This window comes from Triturus cristatus, chromosome 2_1, assembly GCF_964204655.1.
Source record: "Triturus cristatus chromosome 2_1, aTriCri1.1, whole genome shotgun sequence".
Classification (NCBI taxonomy): domain Eukaryota; kingdom Metazoa; phylum Chordata; class Amphibia; order Caudata; family Salamandridae; genus Triturus; species Triturus cristatus.
In genome coordinates, this window is record NC_140581.1 from 14,575,750 (window position 1) to 14,590,350 (window position 14,601).

Consider the following 14,601-nt stretch of genomic DNA (forward strand, 5'->3'; position numbering starts at 1 on the left):
AGCTGACTGCAGAGGAGCTCACACCGGAGGGTGGAGGGGAGTGGAGGAATCCTCCCACTGCCGGCTGACTGCAGAGGAGCTTACACCGGCGGGAGGAAGGGGGCGGAGGAGTCCCTCCACTGCCAGCTGACTGCAGAGGATCTCACACCGGAGTGTGGAAGGGGGTGGAGGAGTCCTTCGACTGCTGCCTGACTGAAGAGGAGCTCACACCGGAGGTTGGAGGAACCCTCCCACTGCTGGCTGACTGCAGAGGAGCTCACACCAGAGGGTGGAGGAGTCCTCCCACTGCCGGCTGACTGCAGAGGAGCTCACACCGGAGGGTGGAGGAGTCCTCCCACTGCTGGTTGACTGCAGAGGAGCTCACACCGGAGGTTGGAGGAACCCTCCCACTGCTGGCTGACTGCAGAGGAGCTCACACCGGAGGTTGGAGGAATCCTCCCTCTGCCAGCTGACTGCAGAGGAGCTCACACCAGAGGGTGGAGGAGTCCTCCCACTGCCGGCTGACTGCAGAGGAGCTCACACCGGAGGGTGGAGGAGTCCTCCCACTGCCAGCTGACTTCAGAGGAGCTCACACCAGAGGGTGGAGGGGAGTGGAGGAGTCCTCCCACTGCCAGCTGACTTCAGAGGAGCTCACACCAGAGGGTGGAGGGGAGTGGAGGAGTCCTCCCACTGCCGGCTGACTGCAGAGGAGCTTACACCGGCGGGAGGAAGGGGGCGGATGAGTCCCTCCACTGCCGGCTGACTGCAGAGGAGCTCACACCAGAGGGTAGAAGGGGTTGGAGGAGTCATTCCACTGCTGGCTGACTGCAGGAGAGCACACACCGGAGGGTGGAGGGGAATGGGGGACTCCTCCCACTGCTGGCTGACTGCAGAGGAGCTCACACCTGAGGGTGGAGGAGTCCTTCCACTGCTGGTTGACTGCAGGGGAGCACACACCGTAGGGTGGAAGGGAATGGGGTTGAGGAAAAGTGTTCTTCTGATCAGCATAATTTGTACCGAGACTCCATTGTTAGGTCTCGCCTGACCCAGCGCATGCGCTGGTCTGGCGAGACTTATTGAGAGGGCTCCAAAAAGTGCTACCAGGCCAGCCTAGAGCTACAGTGCATGTGCCCGGGCGCGCGCGCCGCGCTTTACCGCAATTACTTTCACTTTTGCGGCCGCTTTGATGTTTGATCGTGATCGCGATCACTTTCACTTTCGCGGCCCCACCGCCGCTTTGCATAGCCATTAGGTCTCGCTTTTGGGACCTTATAAGTATTTAGTTATGCAACTGTTGCATGGCTAAACACTTAGAAGGTCCCAAAGGCGAGACCTATTGGCTATGCCAATGCTTGTTTTTTCATTGTCATCTCGTGTCAAACACTTCCACACGACCCACCTGGTCGTTTCTGCTGATACCTGGGAAAATTCTAACTGACACGAGAAAAACCATCTTGCAGCCTGCATTTCTGCCCAGGAACTGTCGCACACCCAACCCCCCTGTTCTTTGCAGTTCAACAGAATGAGACACTCAAGCCCTGGGTAAAAGATTTGTTTTCCATCTCCTCTCCCAGCCTGGTAAACATCCTTGACACCGTGATCAGGTTATCTGGACAATGGTCTGTCTGCTGGGCCTTGATCAGGGTGATTAAACAATGACCTGAACGACCAGCTTTGATCACACTGAGTGAACAATGATTTGTGTACCAAGCCTTGACCAGGTCACCACCTACAAACATCGTCTGGATCTGGTTATCAACTGCAAACACTGCCCTGATTGAACAATGGACTAAAAGCCAAAAGACTGCAGTGAAAAAGTATAAAAGGCTTGTAAGCTGCGGAGTAAAGCAGCAGCCTCCTGGGTTTTGTCTCCGACTAGCTTGGGACTCTGTTCCATAGCCCGGGCTATTTGAATAAATCTGGGTTCCTCCTGCAGACGAAGGCTCCTGTGTCTCCTTTTACTATGTATGGAGGGTATGGAGACCCAGTAAGTGGGTTATTCTGGTTCTTCAGGTGACTCCTCTCCCTGCTGGCTGACTGCCGAGGAGCACACACACCGGAGGGTGGAAGGGGTGGAGGAGTCCTCCCAATGCCGGCTGACTGCAGAGGAGCACACACCGGAGGGTGGAAGGGGGTGGAGCAGTCCTCCCACTGCCGGCTGACTGCAGAGGAACACACACCGGAGGGTGGAAGGGGGTAGAGGAGTCATTCCACTGCTGCCTGACTGGAGAGGAGCTCACAACAGAGGGTGGAAGAGTCCTCCCACTGCCGGCTGACTGCAGAGGAGCACACACCGGAGGGTGGAAGGGGGTGGAGGAGTCCTCCCACTGCCGGCTGACTGCAGAGGAGCACACACCGGAGGGTGGAAGGGGGTAGAGGAGTCATTCCACTGCCGCCTGACTGCAGAGGAGCTCACACCAGAGGGCGGAAGTGGGTGGGGGACTCCTCCCACTGCCGGGTGACTGCAGGGACGCTCACACCAGAGGGTGGAAGGGGTGGGGGACTCCTCCCACTGCTAGCTGACTGCAGAGGGGCACACACACCGGAGGGTGGAAGGGGTGGAGGAGTCCTCCCACTGCTGCCTGACTGCAGAGGAGCTCACACCGGAGGGTGGAAGGGGTGGAGGAGTCCTCCCACTGCTGCCTGACTGCAGAGGAGCTCACACCGGAGGGTGGAAGGGGGTGGGGGACTCCTCCCACTGCTGGCTGACTGCAGAGGGGCTCACACCTGTGGGCTCCAGATGAACACTCCTTCAATGCATCCAAGGGACAGAGGGAGACAACCTCAATGCAACCAATTGAACAAGGAAATATCCTTTCAATGGAACCAGGGAAACTGGGGAGGGAGACTCCTTCAATGCAACCAGGGAAACCGGGGAGACTCCTTCAATGCAACCAGGGAAACTGGGGGAGACTCCTTCAATGCAACCAGGGAAACTGGGGGAGACTCCTTCAATGCAACCAGGGAAACTGGGGGAGACTCCTTCAATGCAACCAGGGAAACCGGGGGAGACTCCTTCAATGCAACCAGGGAAACCGGGGGAGACTCCTTCAATGCACGACTCCTTCAACGCAACCAGGGCAACAGGTCGAGACTCCTTCAACGCAACCAGGGCAACAGGTCGAGACTCCTACAACGCAACCAGGGCAACAGGTCGAGACTCCTTCAACGCAACCAGGGCAACAGGTCGAGACTCCTTCAACGCAACCAGGGCAACAGGTCGAGACTCCTTCAACGCAACCAGGGCAACAGGTCGAGACTCCTTCAGTGCAGCCAGCGAGAGACTCCTCCAATGCAACCAGGGAAACGGGGAGATACTCCTTCAATGAAACCAGGGAAACGGGTCGAGACTCCTTCAATGCAACCAGGGCAACAGGTCGAGACTCCTTCAACGCAACGAGGGCAACAGGTCGAGACTCCTTCAGTGCAGCCAGCGAGAGACTCCTCCAATGCAACCAGGGAAACGGGGGGAGACTCCAATGCAACCAGGGAAACGGGGGGGGGGGGGGAGACTCCAATGCAACCAGGGAAACGGGGGGGGGGGGGAGACTCCAATGCAACCAGGGAAACGGGGGAAGACTCCAATGCAACCAGGGAAACGGGGGAAGACTCCAATGCAACCAGGGAAACGGGGGAATACTTCAATGCAACCAGGGAAACGGGGGGGGGGGGAAGACTCCAATGCAACCAGGGAAACAGGGGGGGGGAAGACTCCAATGCAACCAGGGAAATGGGGGGGGGGGGGGGAAGACTCCAATGCAACCAGGGAAATGGGGGGGGGGGGGGAAGACTCCAAAGCAACCAGGGAAATGGGGGGGGGGGGGGGAAGACTCCAAAGCAACCAGGGAAATGGGGGGGGGGGGAAAGACTCCAAAGCAACCAGGGAAACGGGGGGGGGAAGACTCCAAAGCAACCAGGGAAACGGGGGGGGGAAGACTCCAAAGCAACCAGGGAAACGGGGGGGGGAAGACTCCAAAGCAACCAGGGAAACGGGGGGGGGGGGGGGGGAAGACTCCAAAGCAACCAGGGAAACGGGGGGGTGGGGGGGGGGAAGACTCCAAAGCAACCAGGGAAACGGGGGGGGGGGGGAAGACTCCAATGCAACCAGGGAAATGGGGGGGGGGGGGGGGGAAGACTCCAATGCAACCAGGGAAATGGGGGGGGGGGGGGGGGAAGAGTCCAAAGCAACCAGGGAAACGGGGGGGAAAGACTCCAAAGCAACCAGGGAAACGGGGGGAAAGACTCCAAAGCAACCAGGGAAACGGGGGGGAAAGACTCCAAAGCAACCAGGGAAACGGGGGGGAAAGACTCCAAAGCAACCAGGGAAACGGGGGGGAAAGACTCCAAAGCAACCAGGGAAACGGGGGGGAAAGACTCCAAAGCAACCAGGGAAACGGGGGGGAAAGACTCCAAAGCAACCAGGGAAACGGGGGGGAAAGACTCCAAAGCAACCAGGGAAACGGGGGGGAAAGACTCCAAAGCAACCAGGGAAACGGGGGGGAAGACTCCAAAGCAACCAGGGAAACGGGGGGGAAGACTCCAAAGCAACCAGGGAAACGGGGGGGAAGACTCCAAAGCAACCAGGGAAACGGGGGGGGAAGACTCCAAAGCAACCAGGGAAACGGGGGGGAAAGACTCCAAAGCAACCAGGGAAACGGGGGGGAAAGACTCCAAAGCAACCAGGGAAACGGGGGGGAAGACTCCAAAGCAACCAGGGAAACGGGGGGGAAGACTCCAAAGCAACCAGGGAAACGGGGGGGGGAAGACTCCAAAGCAACCAGGGAAACGGGGGGGGGGAAGACTCCAAAGCAACCAGGGAAACGGGGGGGGGGAAGACTCCAAAGCAACCAGGGAAACGGGGGGGGGGAAGACTCCAAAGCAACCAGGGAAACGGGGGGGGAAGACTCCAAAGCAACCAGGGAAACGGGGGGGGAAGACTCCAAAGCAACCAGGGAAACGGGGGGGGAAGACTCCAAAGCAACCAGGGAAACGGGGGGGGAAGACTCCAAAGCAACCAGGGAAACGGGGGGGAAGACTCCAAAGCAACCAGGGAAACGGGGGGGGAAGTCTCCAAAGCAACCAGGGAAATGGGGAGGGAGACTCCTTCAATGGAACCAGGGAAACGAGGAGGGAGACTCCTTCAATGCAACCAGGGAAACGGGGAGGGAGACTCCTTCAATGCAACCAGGGAAACGGGGAGGGAGACTCCTTCAATGTAACCAGGGAAACGGGGAGGGAGACTCCTTCAATGCAACCAGGGAAACGGGGAGGGAGACACTTTCAATGCAACCAGGGAAACGGGGAGGGAGACTCCTTCAATGCAACCAGGGAAACAGGGGGAGACTCCTTCAATGCAACCAGGGAAACAGGGTGGAGACTGCTTCAAAAACAGGGGAGGGGAGACGACTCCTTTGATGGAACCAGGGGGTAGAGCAGACCCCTTCACTGGAACTAGAGAGACAGGTGGTGACCCCAGCAATGCAACCATGAGAACAGGGGAGACCTCTCCATTGGTAATAATCAGATATAGAAAGACCTCTTCAATGCAACCATGAGAACAAAGAGAGACCCCATCCATTTAATTAAGATGTACAGAGGCCCTTTCAGTGCAACAAACTAAGGGACCCCCCTTCAAGTTACTAAGGAGGCAGAGGGAGACCCCTCAATGCAATCCTGGGAATAGAGGGAGACCCTTTTCAAGTTACTAAGGAGGCAGAGGGAGACCCCTCAATGCAATGATGGGAATAGAGGGAGGCCCCCTTCAAGTTACTAAGGAGGCAGAGGGAGACCCCTCAATGCAATGATGGGAATAGAGGGAGACCCCCTTCAAGTTACTAAGGAGTCAGAGGGAGACCCCTCAATGCAATCATGGGAATAGAGAGAGAGACCCCTTCAAGTTACTAAGGAGGCAGAGGGAGACCCCTCAATGCAATCATTGGAATAGAGGGAGACCCCCTTCAAATTACAAAGGAGGCAGAGAGAGGCCCCTCAATGCAATTATGGGAATAGAGGGAGACCCCCTTTAAATTACTAAGGAGACAGCAATCATGGGAATAGAGGGAGAAACCCTTCAAGTTACTAAGGAGGCAGAGGGAGATCCCTCAATGCAATCATTGGAATAGAGGGAGACCCCCTTCAAGTTACAAAGGAGGCAGAGGGAGACCCCTCAATGCAATCATTGGAATAGAGGGAGACCCCCTTCAAATTACAAAGGAGGCAGAGAGAGGCCCCTCAATGCAATTATGGGAATAGAGGGAGACCCCCTTTAAATTACTAAGGAGACAGCAATCATGGGAATAGAGGGAGAAACCCTTCAAGTTACTAAGGAGGCAGAGGGAGATCCCTCAATGCAATCATTGGAATAGAGGGAGACCCCTTTCAAATTACAAAGGAGGCAGAGGGAGACCCCGCAATGCAATCATTGGAATAGAGGGAGACCCCCTTCAAATTAAAAATGAGGCAGAGGGAGACCCCGCAATGCAATCATTGGAATAGAGGGAGACCCCCTTCAAGTTACTAAGGAGGCAGAGGGAGACCCCTCAATGCAATCATTGGAATAGAGGGAGACCCCCTTCAAGTTACAAAGGAGGCAGAGGGAGACCCCTCAATGCAATCATTGGAATAGAGGGAGACCCCCTTCAAGTTACTAAGGAGGCAGAGGGAGACCCCTCAATGCAATCATTGGAATAGAGAAAGACCCCCTTCAAGTTCCTAAGGAGGCAGAGGAAGACCCCTCAATGCAATCATTGGAATAGAGAAAGACCCCCTTCAAGTTACTAAGGAGGCAGAGGGAGACCCCTCAATGTAATCATTGGAATAGAGGGAGACCCCCTTCAAGTTACTAAGGAGGCAGAGGGAGACTCCTCAATGCAATCATTGAAATAGAGGGAGACCCCCTTCAAATTACAAAGGGGGCAGAGAGAGACCCCTCAATGCAATTATGGGAATAGAGGGAGACCCCCTTCAAATTACTAAAGGAGACAGCAATCATGGGAATAGAGGGAGACCCCTTCAAGTTACTAAGGAGGCAGAGGGAGACCACTCAAAGCAATCATTGGACTAGAGGGAGACCCCCTTTAAGTTACTAAGGAGGCAGAGGGAGACCCCTCAATGCAATCATTGGAATAGAGAGAGACCCCTCAATGAATATGGGGAGTCTGAGGAAGAAAGTGAAGGAGATCTATACCGCTGTGGAGACACGTGCCACGTTAGCAAAGGGAGTGAGAAAAGCCCCTAACGTTATACTGTGATACTAAGTGGTAGGAACAACCCCTTAATAAAGCTAGTAAGATACCCCACATCAGAGCACGAACACGAAAAAATGGGGGGAGACCTTCCAAGGGGCGATGGCTGCTGGAAGCTACGCCTCTACCCAAACAAATGGGGCAGGAGGTGGCACCACCCAGGGAAAAGAGACATCCTCTAGGCAAGACTAGAGCGGTGAGGGAAACCTCTTCCGTGCAAGCACAGGGCAGCGGAGGACCCCCTCTATGGTTCAACGGGAGTGCGAGAGACGTCTGTCAGGAGACCTGAGTAAGGGAGATGCTTTCATGCAGTCAAGCAACCAGGGAGACACCCTGGGAGAGTCAAGGAGCCCAAACCCATGCTACCAAGGTGAGGCGACACCCTCCAATCAGCTAAGGCCCAAGAGCGACACCTTCCCAGGCAACCAGGTTGAGGGGGCACGCCAACCAACCAGGGCGAGGGGGCACGCCAACCAACCAGGGCGAGGGGGCACGCCAACCAACCAGGGCACACGCCAACCAACCAGGGTGAGGGGGCACGCCACCCAACCAGGGCGAGGGGACACACCAACCAAGGCGAGGGACACAGCAACCAGGGTGAGTGACAAGGGTGAAGGACACAGTAATGCAAAAAGATTTGCTCTGCCTTTCTAAATGATAATGGAGGGACTAAAATGTCATGGTATCAAAAAATCACTCAGGCTAGACCGTATGAATAACACAAGAAAGGTGTAACAACTAGGATTGACAATATTTATTTGTATCTATGTTAGTATGTACAAAAGTGACTGTACATCAAAATGACTTGGTACAATGTAAAAAGTATATGCAAAAATCAATAATGGCCCCATCAGAAAGGTCATTTAAATGGACAGCCTAACGCATCTCATTCATACAATCCTTGCATACGATAACAACCATTCACAACCTAATACTATACAACACATTCATCTCCAAAGCATACAATGTATGTGTTAGACCTGTCAGCCGTGCCTCATTTTTTTCCACCCTCTTTTTCGTTGGCCGTAGGTCTCAGAGCGCCTTCCCATTGCTAATCAATGCTAAGGTGCAGGTGCTCTCTTCCCCCAAGATGGCTGCCACAGGCCCCTGCTACTGCGGAGTGGTCTTTTTAGTAGCACCCTAGTTGCCAGGAGCTGGCTGGGACCCTAAACATTGTTGCAACACCAGCCCGCCTTTTTCTCCCGTAGTTAGAATAGGGAAGCTCCTGGAACCTTCCAGAACAGGGGAGGGGTCTGCTTTTTGCCGCCTGAGAGTGTGGTCACCTGACCTGGGCATATATAAGGGAAGGAGGGAATCTTTTTAGTCAGTTGGGGCATCACTGACCTGGGGGGCCACAAAGCGAGTAAATCCTCTTTATATTATGCCCGTATTATATCCAAGCTGAACGACGGAAAGATAAGGGGCAAAGTGATTTTCTATTGCTAACCAATGTAACTGTTACATAAACACTAAATAATAAGAAAAGACAGAAAGAGAGCTTAGCCTTAATACCTAGTTTAAATCACACGCGCTATTCTGACCGTGAAAAATCAGTCACAAATTGAGATAATTATACGGACCAAACACCTCACAAAATAAGAGTTGGATATTTGAAATTTACATGACTAAATCAATGGCGATATAAAACGCCTAATATAGAAAAGAAAAAGACCATAGCCTTAATACCTGGTTTGAATTTCACGCGCTGTTATGACTATATAAAGTCAGTCACTCAGATGCGACAGAATGAGCAAATCATACGGTCCAAGTATTCCCGCCTTGCGCCTCGTAAAATTAGAGTCGGGAATTGAAAGTTACATAACGGGATAAATACCAATGTAAAGCGCTTAGCAATCGCACGGCCAAGTCAAATAAAAATTCCCAAAACGCTTACCGGAATTCAAATACCGCACGGCAAGTTAATTGTGTGCTAGCAGCGATTTCAAAACACCGTTTCACCGGTGCGGAGTATAAGGACGCCCTAAAAAGGTATAGAAAGTAAAAAAGGACTCCGCACATACCGCAACTAAACCTCAGCGCCATATTGGAACAGGATAAACCAAATAAGAATATGAATACATCCAAAATTACTGTAACGCAAGTGTTAGCGCCACCACCAAGGCAGCAAAAAGAATAAAAATAATGAATACATTTTTTTAATTCAAATCATATTATTTAGACTTAATCATTTGGATGACTTGGGCCATTTAAACCATCGTATTACACACTTAAATGGCAGTATATTATTCACACCCTGGAAATTAAATTCCAAGCTGTGTCAGGAACACTGGACTAGCCACACTGATCTGGCCCGGCGGGAGGGGAACCCAGGGACCATCTGCAGTGACCTACTGAGACTATCCTGCCTTCAGCCACCAACTCAACCCACCCCCCCCTCAAGAAATCCCCTACCAAGGGCGCAGGAACCACCACGCGCCGAGAAGACCCTCTAACTGCCCACAGGACTACTGGGGGATCAACCAGGTATTGGCGCTGTGTCACCCCTGCGCTCCCTGACTCCACCTGGGTCCCCTTTGCTGACCTGCCACTGTCGTGTGGCCTGTCCTGCCTTGCCTGAACTGCTAACCTGCCTAAAGCTGAACCGAACTGCGCTGCTTCTCCGCGCTCCCCTGCTGTGCCTGGAGAAGCGCTGGACTCCTGCCCAGAACTGAAGTGCCAAGAAAGTACTGTATTTTCCCCCAAGCGCTGTGTTACCAGCGATATTGCCAGAACTGTTGAACTGTTCCCGAAGCCCCCCCTGCAGAGGCGCTGCAGGCGAACTCACCGTCGCAGCCCGGAGCCGCGTGGGCGGAGTGCCGCTGTCATCCCCGGGGCCTCTGAGGGGTTCGGGGCTCCGCCATCGCCGTCGCGACCTGGGCGCTTCCCCCGACGTGGGCCTGGCCGCTGTTTGTCCCTCGCGACGGCCCTCGGTCAGGAGAGGGCCGCCGGAATCCACAGTGGGCCGCGCTAGGCCCTGAGGCCGTCATCCCGCCTCACGGGACGTGGGCGTCCTCCTGGACTCCGCCCCTGCCGCACACCCATTGGCCCTCGCGACCGCGCCTCCGCAGGCCGCGCTGCCATTGGCGGCTGCGGGCGTGCCTTCACCGAGGCCTGCTGCATTGGTCCCAGGGCCCCAGGAGCTATCGGAGGGCCCGGGCCCGGCTTCCTGACAGCGCGGGGCTCCCTGGCCTAATCCAGACCCGCCGGAGGCCCCACGTAACCCCTGCTGATCCCGGGCACTGCCAGGAAGCCCGCACTGCTGGCGAGAGGGGCTCCAGGGAGAGCGAGCCCCCGATCTGCCCGCAGTACGCTGCAAGGGCCCTGAGGGAGCCGAAGAAAAAGGATAGTTCCTTACAGGCTATTGCCAGGCCCGATTAGGGAAAAGTTGTTCTTGCCCCAGGAACTGTGGACATTCCGGCCCGATGCCATGTTGATTCTTGCTTCATGAAATGCTCATCCTTGCCTGATGAGCTGGTTATTTTTGCCTAAGGAAATACTGTTTGAGAGAGCTAATGCTACCCAGGTTAAATGAGATGTTTATTCCTGCCTGGCGAAAGGTTTTATTCTTGCTTAATGAGATGTTGTCGGATTTATACTGAAATGTTTAGTACTGCAAAAGGAGTGGTTTACTCTTGCAGAGGGAGATGTTGATTAGCTGCCTCCAATGACATGTTTATCCTTGATGAAATAGAGATACCGTGATTATCGATTACCCTGATTCTGATCTAGATAAAAGCTATTTGATTTTTACTCAAACTCACTGGTGTGGTGTCAGTCATTGCGTGCGTTTCCTGTCAGGGGGAACTGGTGACCCCAGTTCCTACAATATGTCAACAAAATCGTCTCAACAGTAGGTTGGTATACATTGTTGGAGTCGATCTGGAAGACAAAAGAAACAACAAGACACGCCAACGCGCGTTTCTGTGCAATCACCCTTTGATGCGGGTGCCACCTTCTTCAGGGCGTAAATTCTAGAAGTTTCTGTAATCCGAGGGGCCTAGGCTTAATCGTGGTTATGGACCAGGAAGAATGTATTGGATAATAAAACCAATGGTATATAGATACGATGTGTCTGGAGTAAGGTTCTGTAACGAATAAATTGAAATGTAGCCCGTATTCGTAAAGACAGACTAAAAATAGAGATGGTTCCGCACTGTGTGTAAATAGGCTCTGTATGTATGTTCAAGCCATGCGTGTAACCTTTCGTAGGAATAAACAAACAGTCGCTGCTCTCAAGGCACTGGATAAGGATACAAAGTTTCAGTGATTGCGGGTTAACAAGGTAATACATTTTGTTAACCCCTTGCATGCCCGCCCCTTTCCCCGCCCAGTGCCGCGCTTAACATTAGCGGGCGGAGTTCATGACGAGCTGGACTCGTCATGGGCACAGCGCCACCGCAGCCCATGACGAGTCCAGCTCGTCATGGGCACTGAAGGGGTTAAAGTTCCGTAGTGGTGTTTCCGATATAAACACTCTAAAGGGATGCTATGGATAAACGGTTGAAAGAGACGTCCTGCCGGGTAGGAAAGCGGCCAGAAGGGTGAGGGACACAGCAACCAGGGTGAGTGACAAGAGTAAGGGACACAGCAACCAGGGTGAGTGACAAGAGTAAGGGACACAGCAACCAGGGTGAGTGACAAGGATAAGGGACACAGCAACCAGGGTGAGTGACAAGGATAAGGGACACAGCAACCAGGGTGAGTGACAAGGATAAGGGACACAGCAACCAGGGTGAGTGACAAGGATAAGGGACACAGCAACCAGGGTGAGCAACACGGGTGAGGGACACAGCAACCAGGGTGAGCGACACGGGTGAGGGACATAGCAACCAGGGTGAGTGACAAGAGTAAGGGACACAGCAACCAGGGTGAGTGACAAGGATAAGGGACACAGCAACCAGGGTGAGTGACAAGGATAAGGGACACAGCAACCAGGGTGAGTGACAAGGATAAGGGACACAGCAACCAGGGTGAGCGACACGGGTGAGGGACACAGCAACCAGGGTGAGCGACACGGGTGAGGGACACAGCAACCAGGGTGAGCGACACGGGTGAGGGACACAGCAACCAGGGTGAGGACACAGCAACCAGGGTGAGCGACACGGGTGAGGGACACAGCAACCAGGGTGAGCGACACGGGTGAGCGACACAGCAACCAGGGTGAGCGACACGGGTGAGCGACACAGCAACCAGGGTGAGCGACACAGCAACCAGGGTGAGCGACACAGCAACCAGGGTGAGCGACACAGCAACCAGGGTGAGCGACACAGCAACCAGGGTGAGCGACACAGCAACCAGGGTGAGTGACGTGAGTGACACAGCAACCAGGGTGAGCGACACAGCAACCAGGGTGAGCGACACAGCGACCAGGGTGAGCGACACAGCAACCAGGGTGAGTGACGTGAGTGACACAGCAACCAGGGTGAGTGACACAGCAACCAGGGTGAGTGACACAGCAACCAGGGTGAGTGACACAGCAACCAGGGTGAGGGACAAGGGTGAGGGACACACCAACCAGGGTGCGGGAGGCAAATATATATATCGCATATTCAGACACTTTGTGATTATTCCTAATTGGTCCTATAAGGTTGTTCAGTGCTGCGGACCCTGCAGGTCACAGGTGCTATAGCTGCAGGTGTATTCGGCCATGCATCCTTCCGATGTCGATAAAGTTATTTAGTGTGAATAAAACCTGAGATTGCAGCGCTTTGAGACCGGTGCGCTTCGCAGCTGGGCGCTAGCACAGAATCGAGGTGCTATTGAGAATAAATTCACAGCTTCTTGGCACTTACCCTGCCACGAGGATGATGACGCGGAGGGGGTCCCGGACCACCGTGAAGAGGAAGAGGCCGAGGGCCGGCCCGAAGGCGATGAAGGCACACCCGAAGAAGACGGGGAGGGTCATGGCTGCTGCTTCAGAGGTCAGGGGTCACAGAAGTGATCTGTGAGACGGCCGGAGAGAGACTGGCGCAAGTCAAGGGTGAGAGACGGCCGGGGCAGACACTCCGGAGAGGGCGGCTCTCAGGGGCACCAGGACTCAGTGCCTTCAGGGCGCTTCTAGCAGCCCTCAGGGCGTCTCTCACAGACCTTCCAGGTGCTGTTCACAGTCCCTCTGCGTGTTTCTCAGAGTCCCTCTCACAGTCCCTGGGGGTGTCTCCCCAGTCCTTAGTAGTGCAGTTCACGGCGCTTCTAGCACCCCCCAGGACGTCTCTCACAGACCATTCAGGTGCTGATAACAGTCCCTCGGTGTGTCTGAGTCCCTCTCGCAGTTCCTGGGGGTGTCTCCCCAGTCCTCAGTGGTGCCTTCCACAGACCTTCCAGGTGCTGTTCCCAGTCCCTCGGTGTGTCTCAGAGTCCCTCTCACAGTCCCTGGGGGTGTCTCCCCAGTCCTTAGTAGTGCAGTTCACAGCCCTTTGGGGCGCTTCTCACAGCTCCCGGGGCGGGGGTGCTGATAACACTCCCTCGGTGAATGTCTCACACATATGCCTCTCAGAGTCCCTCCAGCAGTCCCTTCAACAGTCCCTCGGTGCGTCTCTCACCGACCCTTGTGTGCCCCTCACAGTCCCTCTCACAACCCCTCCCTTCTGCGCCTCACAGTCCCTCCCACAGCCCCCTGGATGCCCACCCCCGTCTCCTTTTATTTACTCTCACATTCTCCTTTCCATTCTCTGCTCCTTCTCTCAACCTCGTTGTATCCTCTAAGCGCCTGGAGGCGATTCCATGCGCACCGCTACGCTAGAAAAAGTTCTCCCCTCACTCTGGCCCCAGTTTCTTAGGGTCCCCGCCCTTGCTGTGTTCCTCCTCCTTTCACTCCGGCCCCCGTTTCTTCGGGCCCCCACCCTTGCTGTGGCTCTCCTCTCTTTCCCCCTCTGTCTGTCCAGCGCCTCTCCTGCCCTCACTGTCCTCGCAGCGCTCTCCTACTCCCTCGCACTTTGCTGCTCCGCTGTCTCTCCATCTCTCCCTCACTTGCTGAGTTCCTCCTCCTTTCACTCCTCACTGTGGCCCCTGTTTCTCTGAGTCCACCCTCCCTCCTCCTCTTTCTCCCCCTTCTGGCTCCAGCGCCTCTCCTGCTCTCACTCGCCTCGCAGCGCTCCCTCACACTTTGCTCCTCGCTTGCACTGCTCACTCCGCTGCTCTCCAGACACTTCCGGGTGTCTCGTGCTCTGTTACATCACATCCAGCCTCACTCACCAAGCTTAAATGGGCGATCTCTGTGGGCCCCACAGCTGTGATCCTTCATAAACAAACCCTAGACTAAGTTACCACACGACACCAGGGCACCATTGTCTTGGCGGTTCCCCTGGGCAAACAATGCATTCTGGGAGATGTAGTCACAGTTCATTCAAAACTGAACAGATTGATCCAACACTCATGAAAC

General features: G+C 54.7%; 1 protein-coding gene across 2 annotated transcripts in view; it reads right to left on the reverse strand.

The window, feature by feature from the left end:
- Window positions 1-14,396, reverse strand: part of LOC146863618 (gamma-secretase subunit APH-1A-like) — a 115,386-nt gene extending 100,990 nt beyond the window's left edge. Inside the window, exon 1 of one of the 2 annotated variants that reach the window (XM_085627664.1) lies at window positions 14,323-14,396. Coding sequence is in view for 1 of the 2 variants with exons in the window: in XM_085627662.1 (XP_085483788.1) it covers window positions 13,016-13,128 (113 nt within the window). In the remaining variant the exon portion in view is untranslated. Of the gene's footprint in view, window positions 1-13,015 lie in introns of both variants that reach the window. The other variant, XM_085627662.1, reaches the window with a different exon arrangement.
- Between the last annotated feature and the right edge of the window lie 205 nt (window positions 14,397-14,601).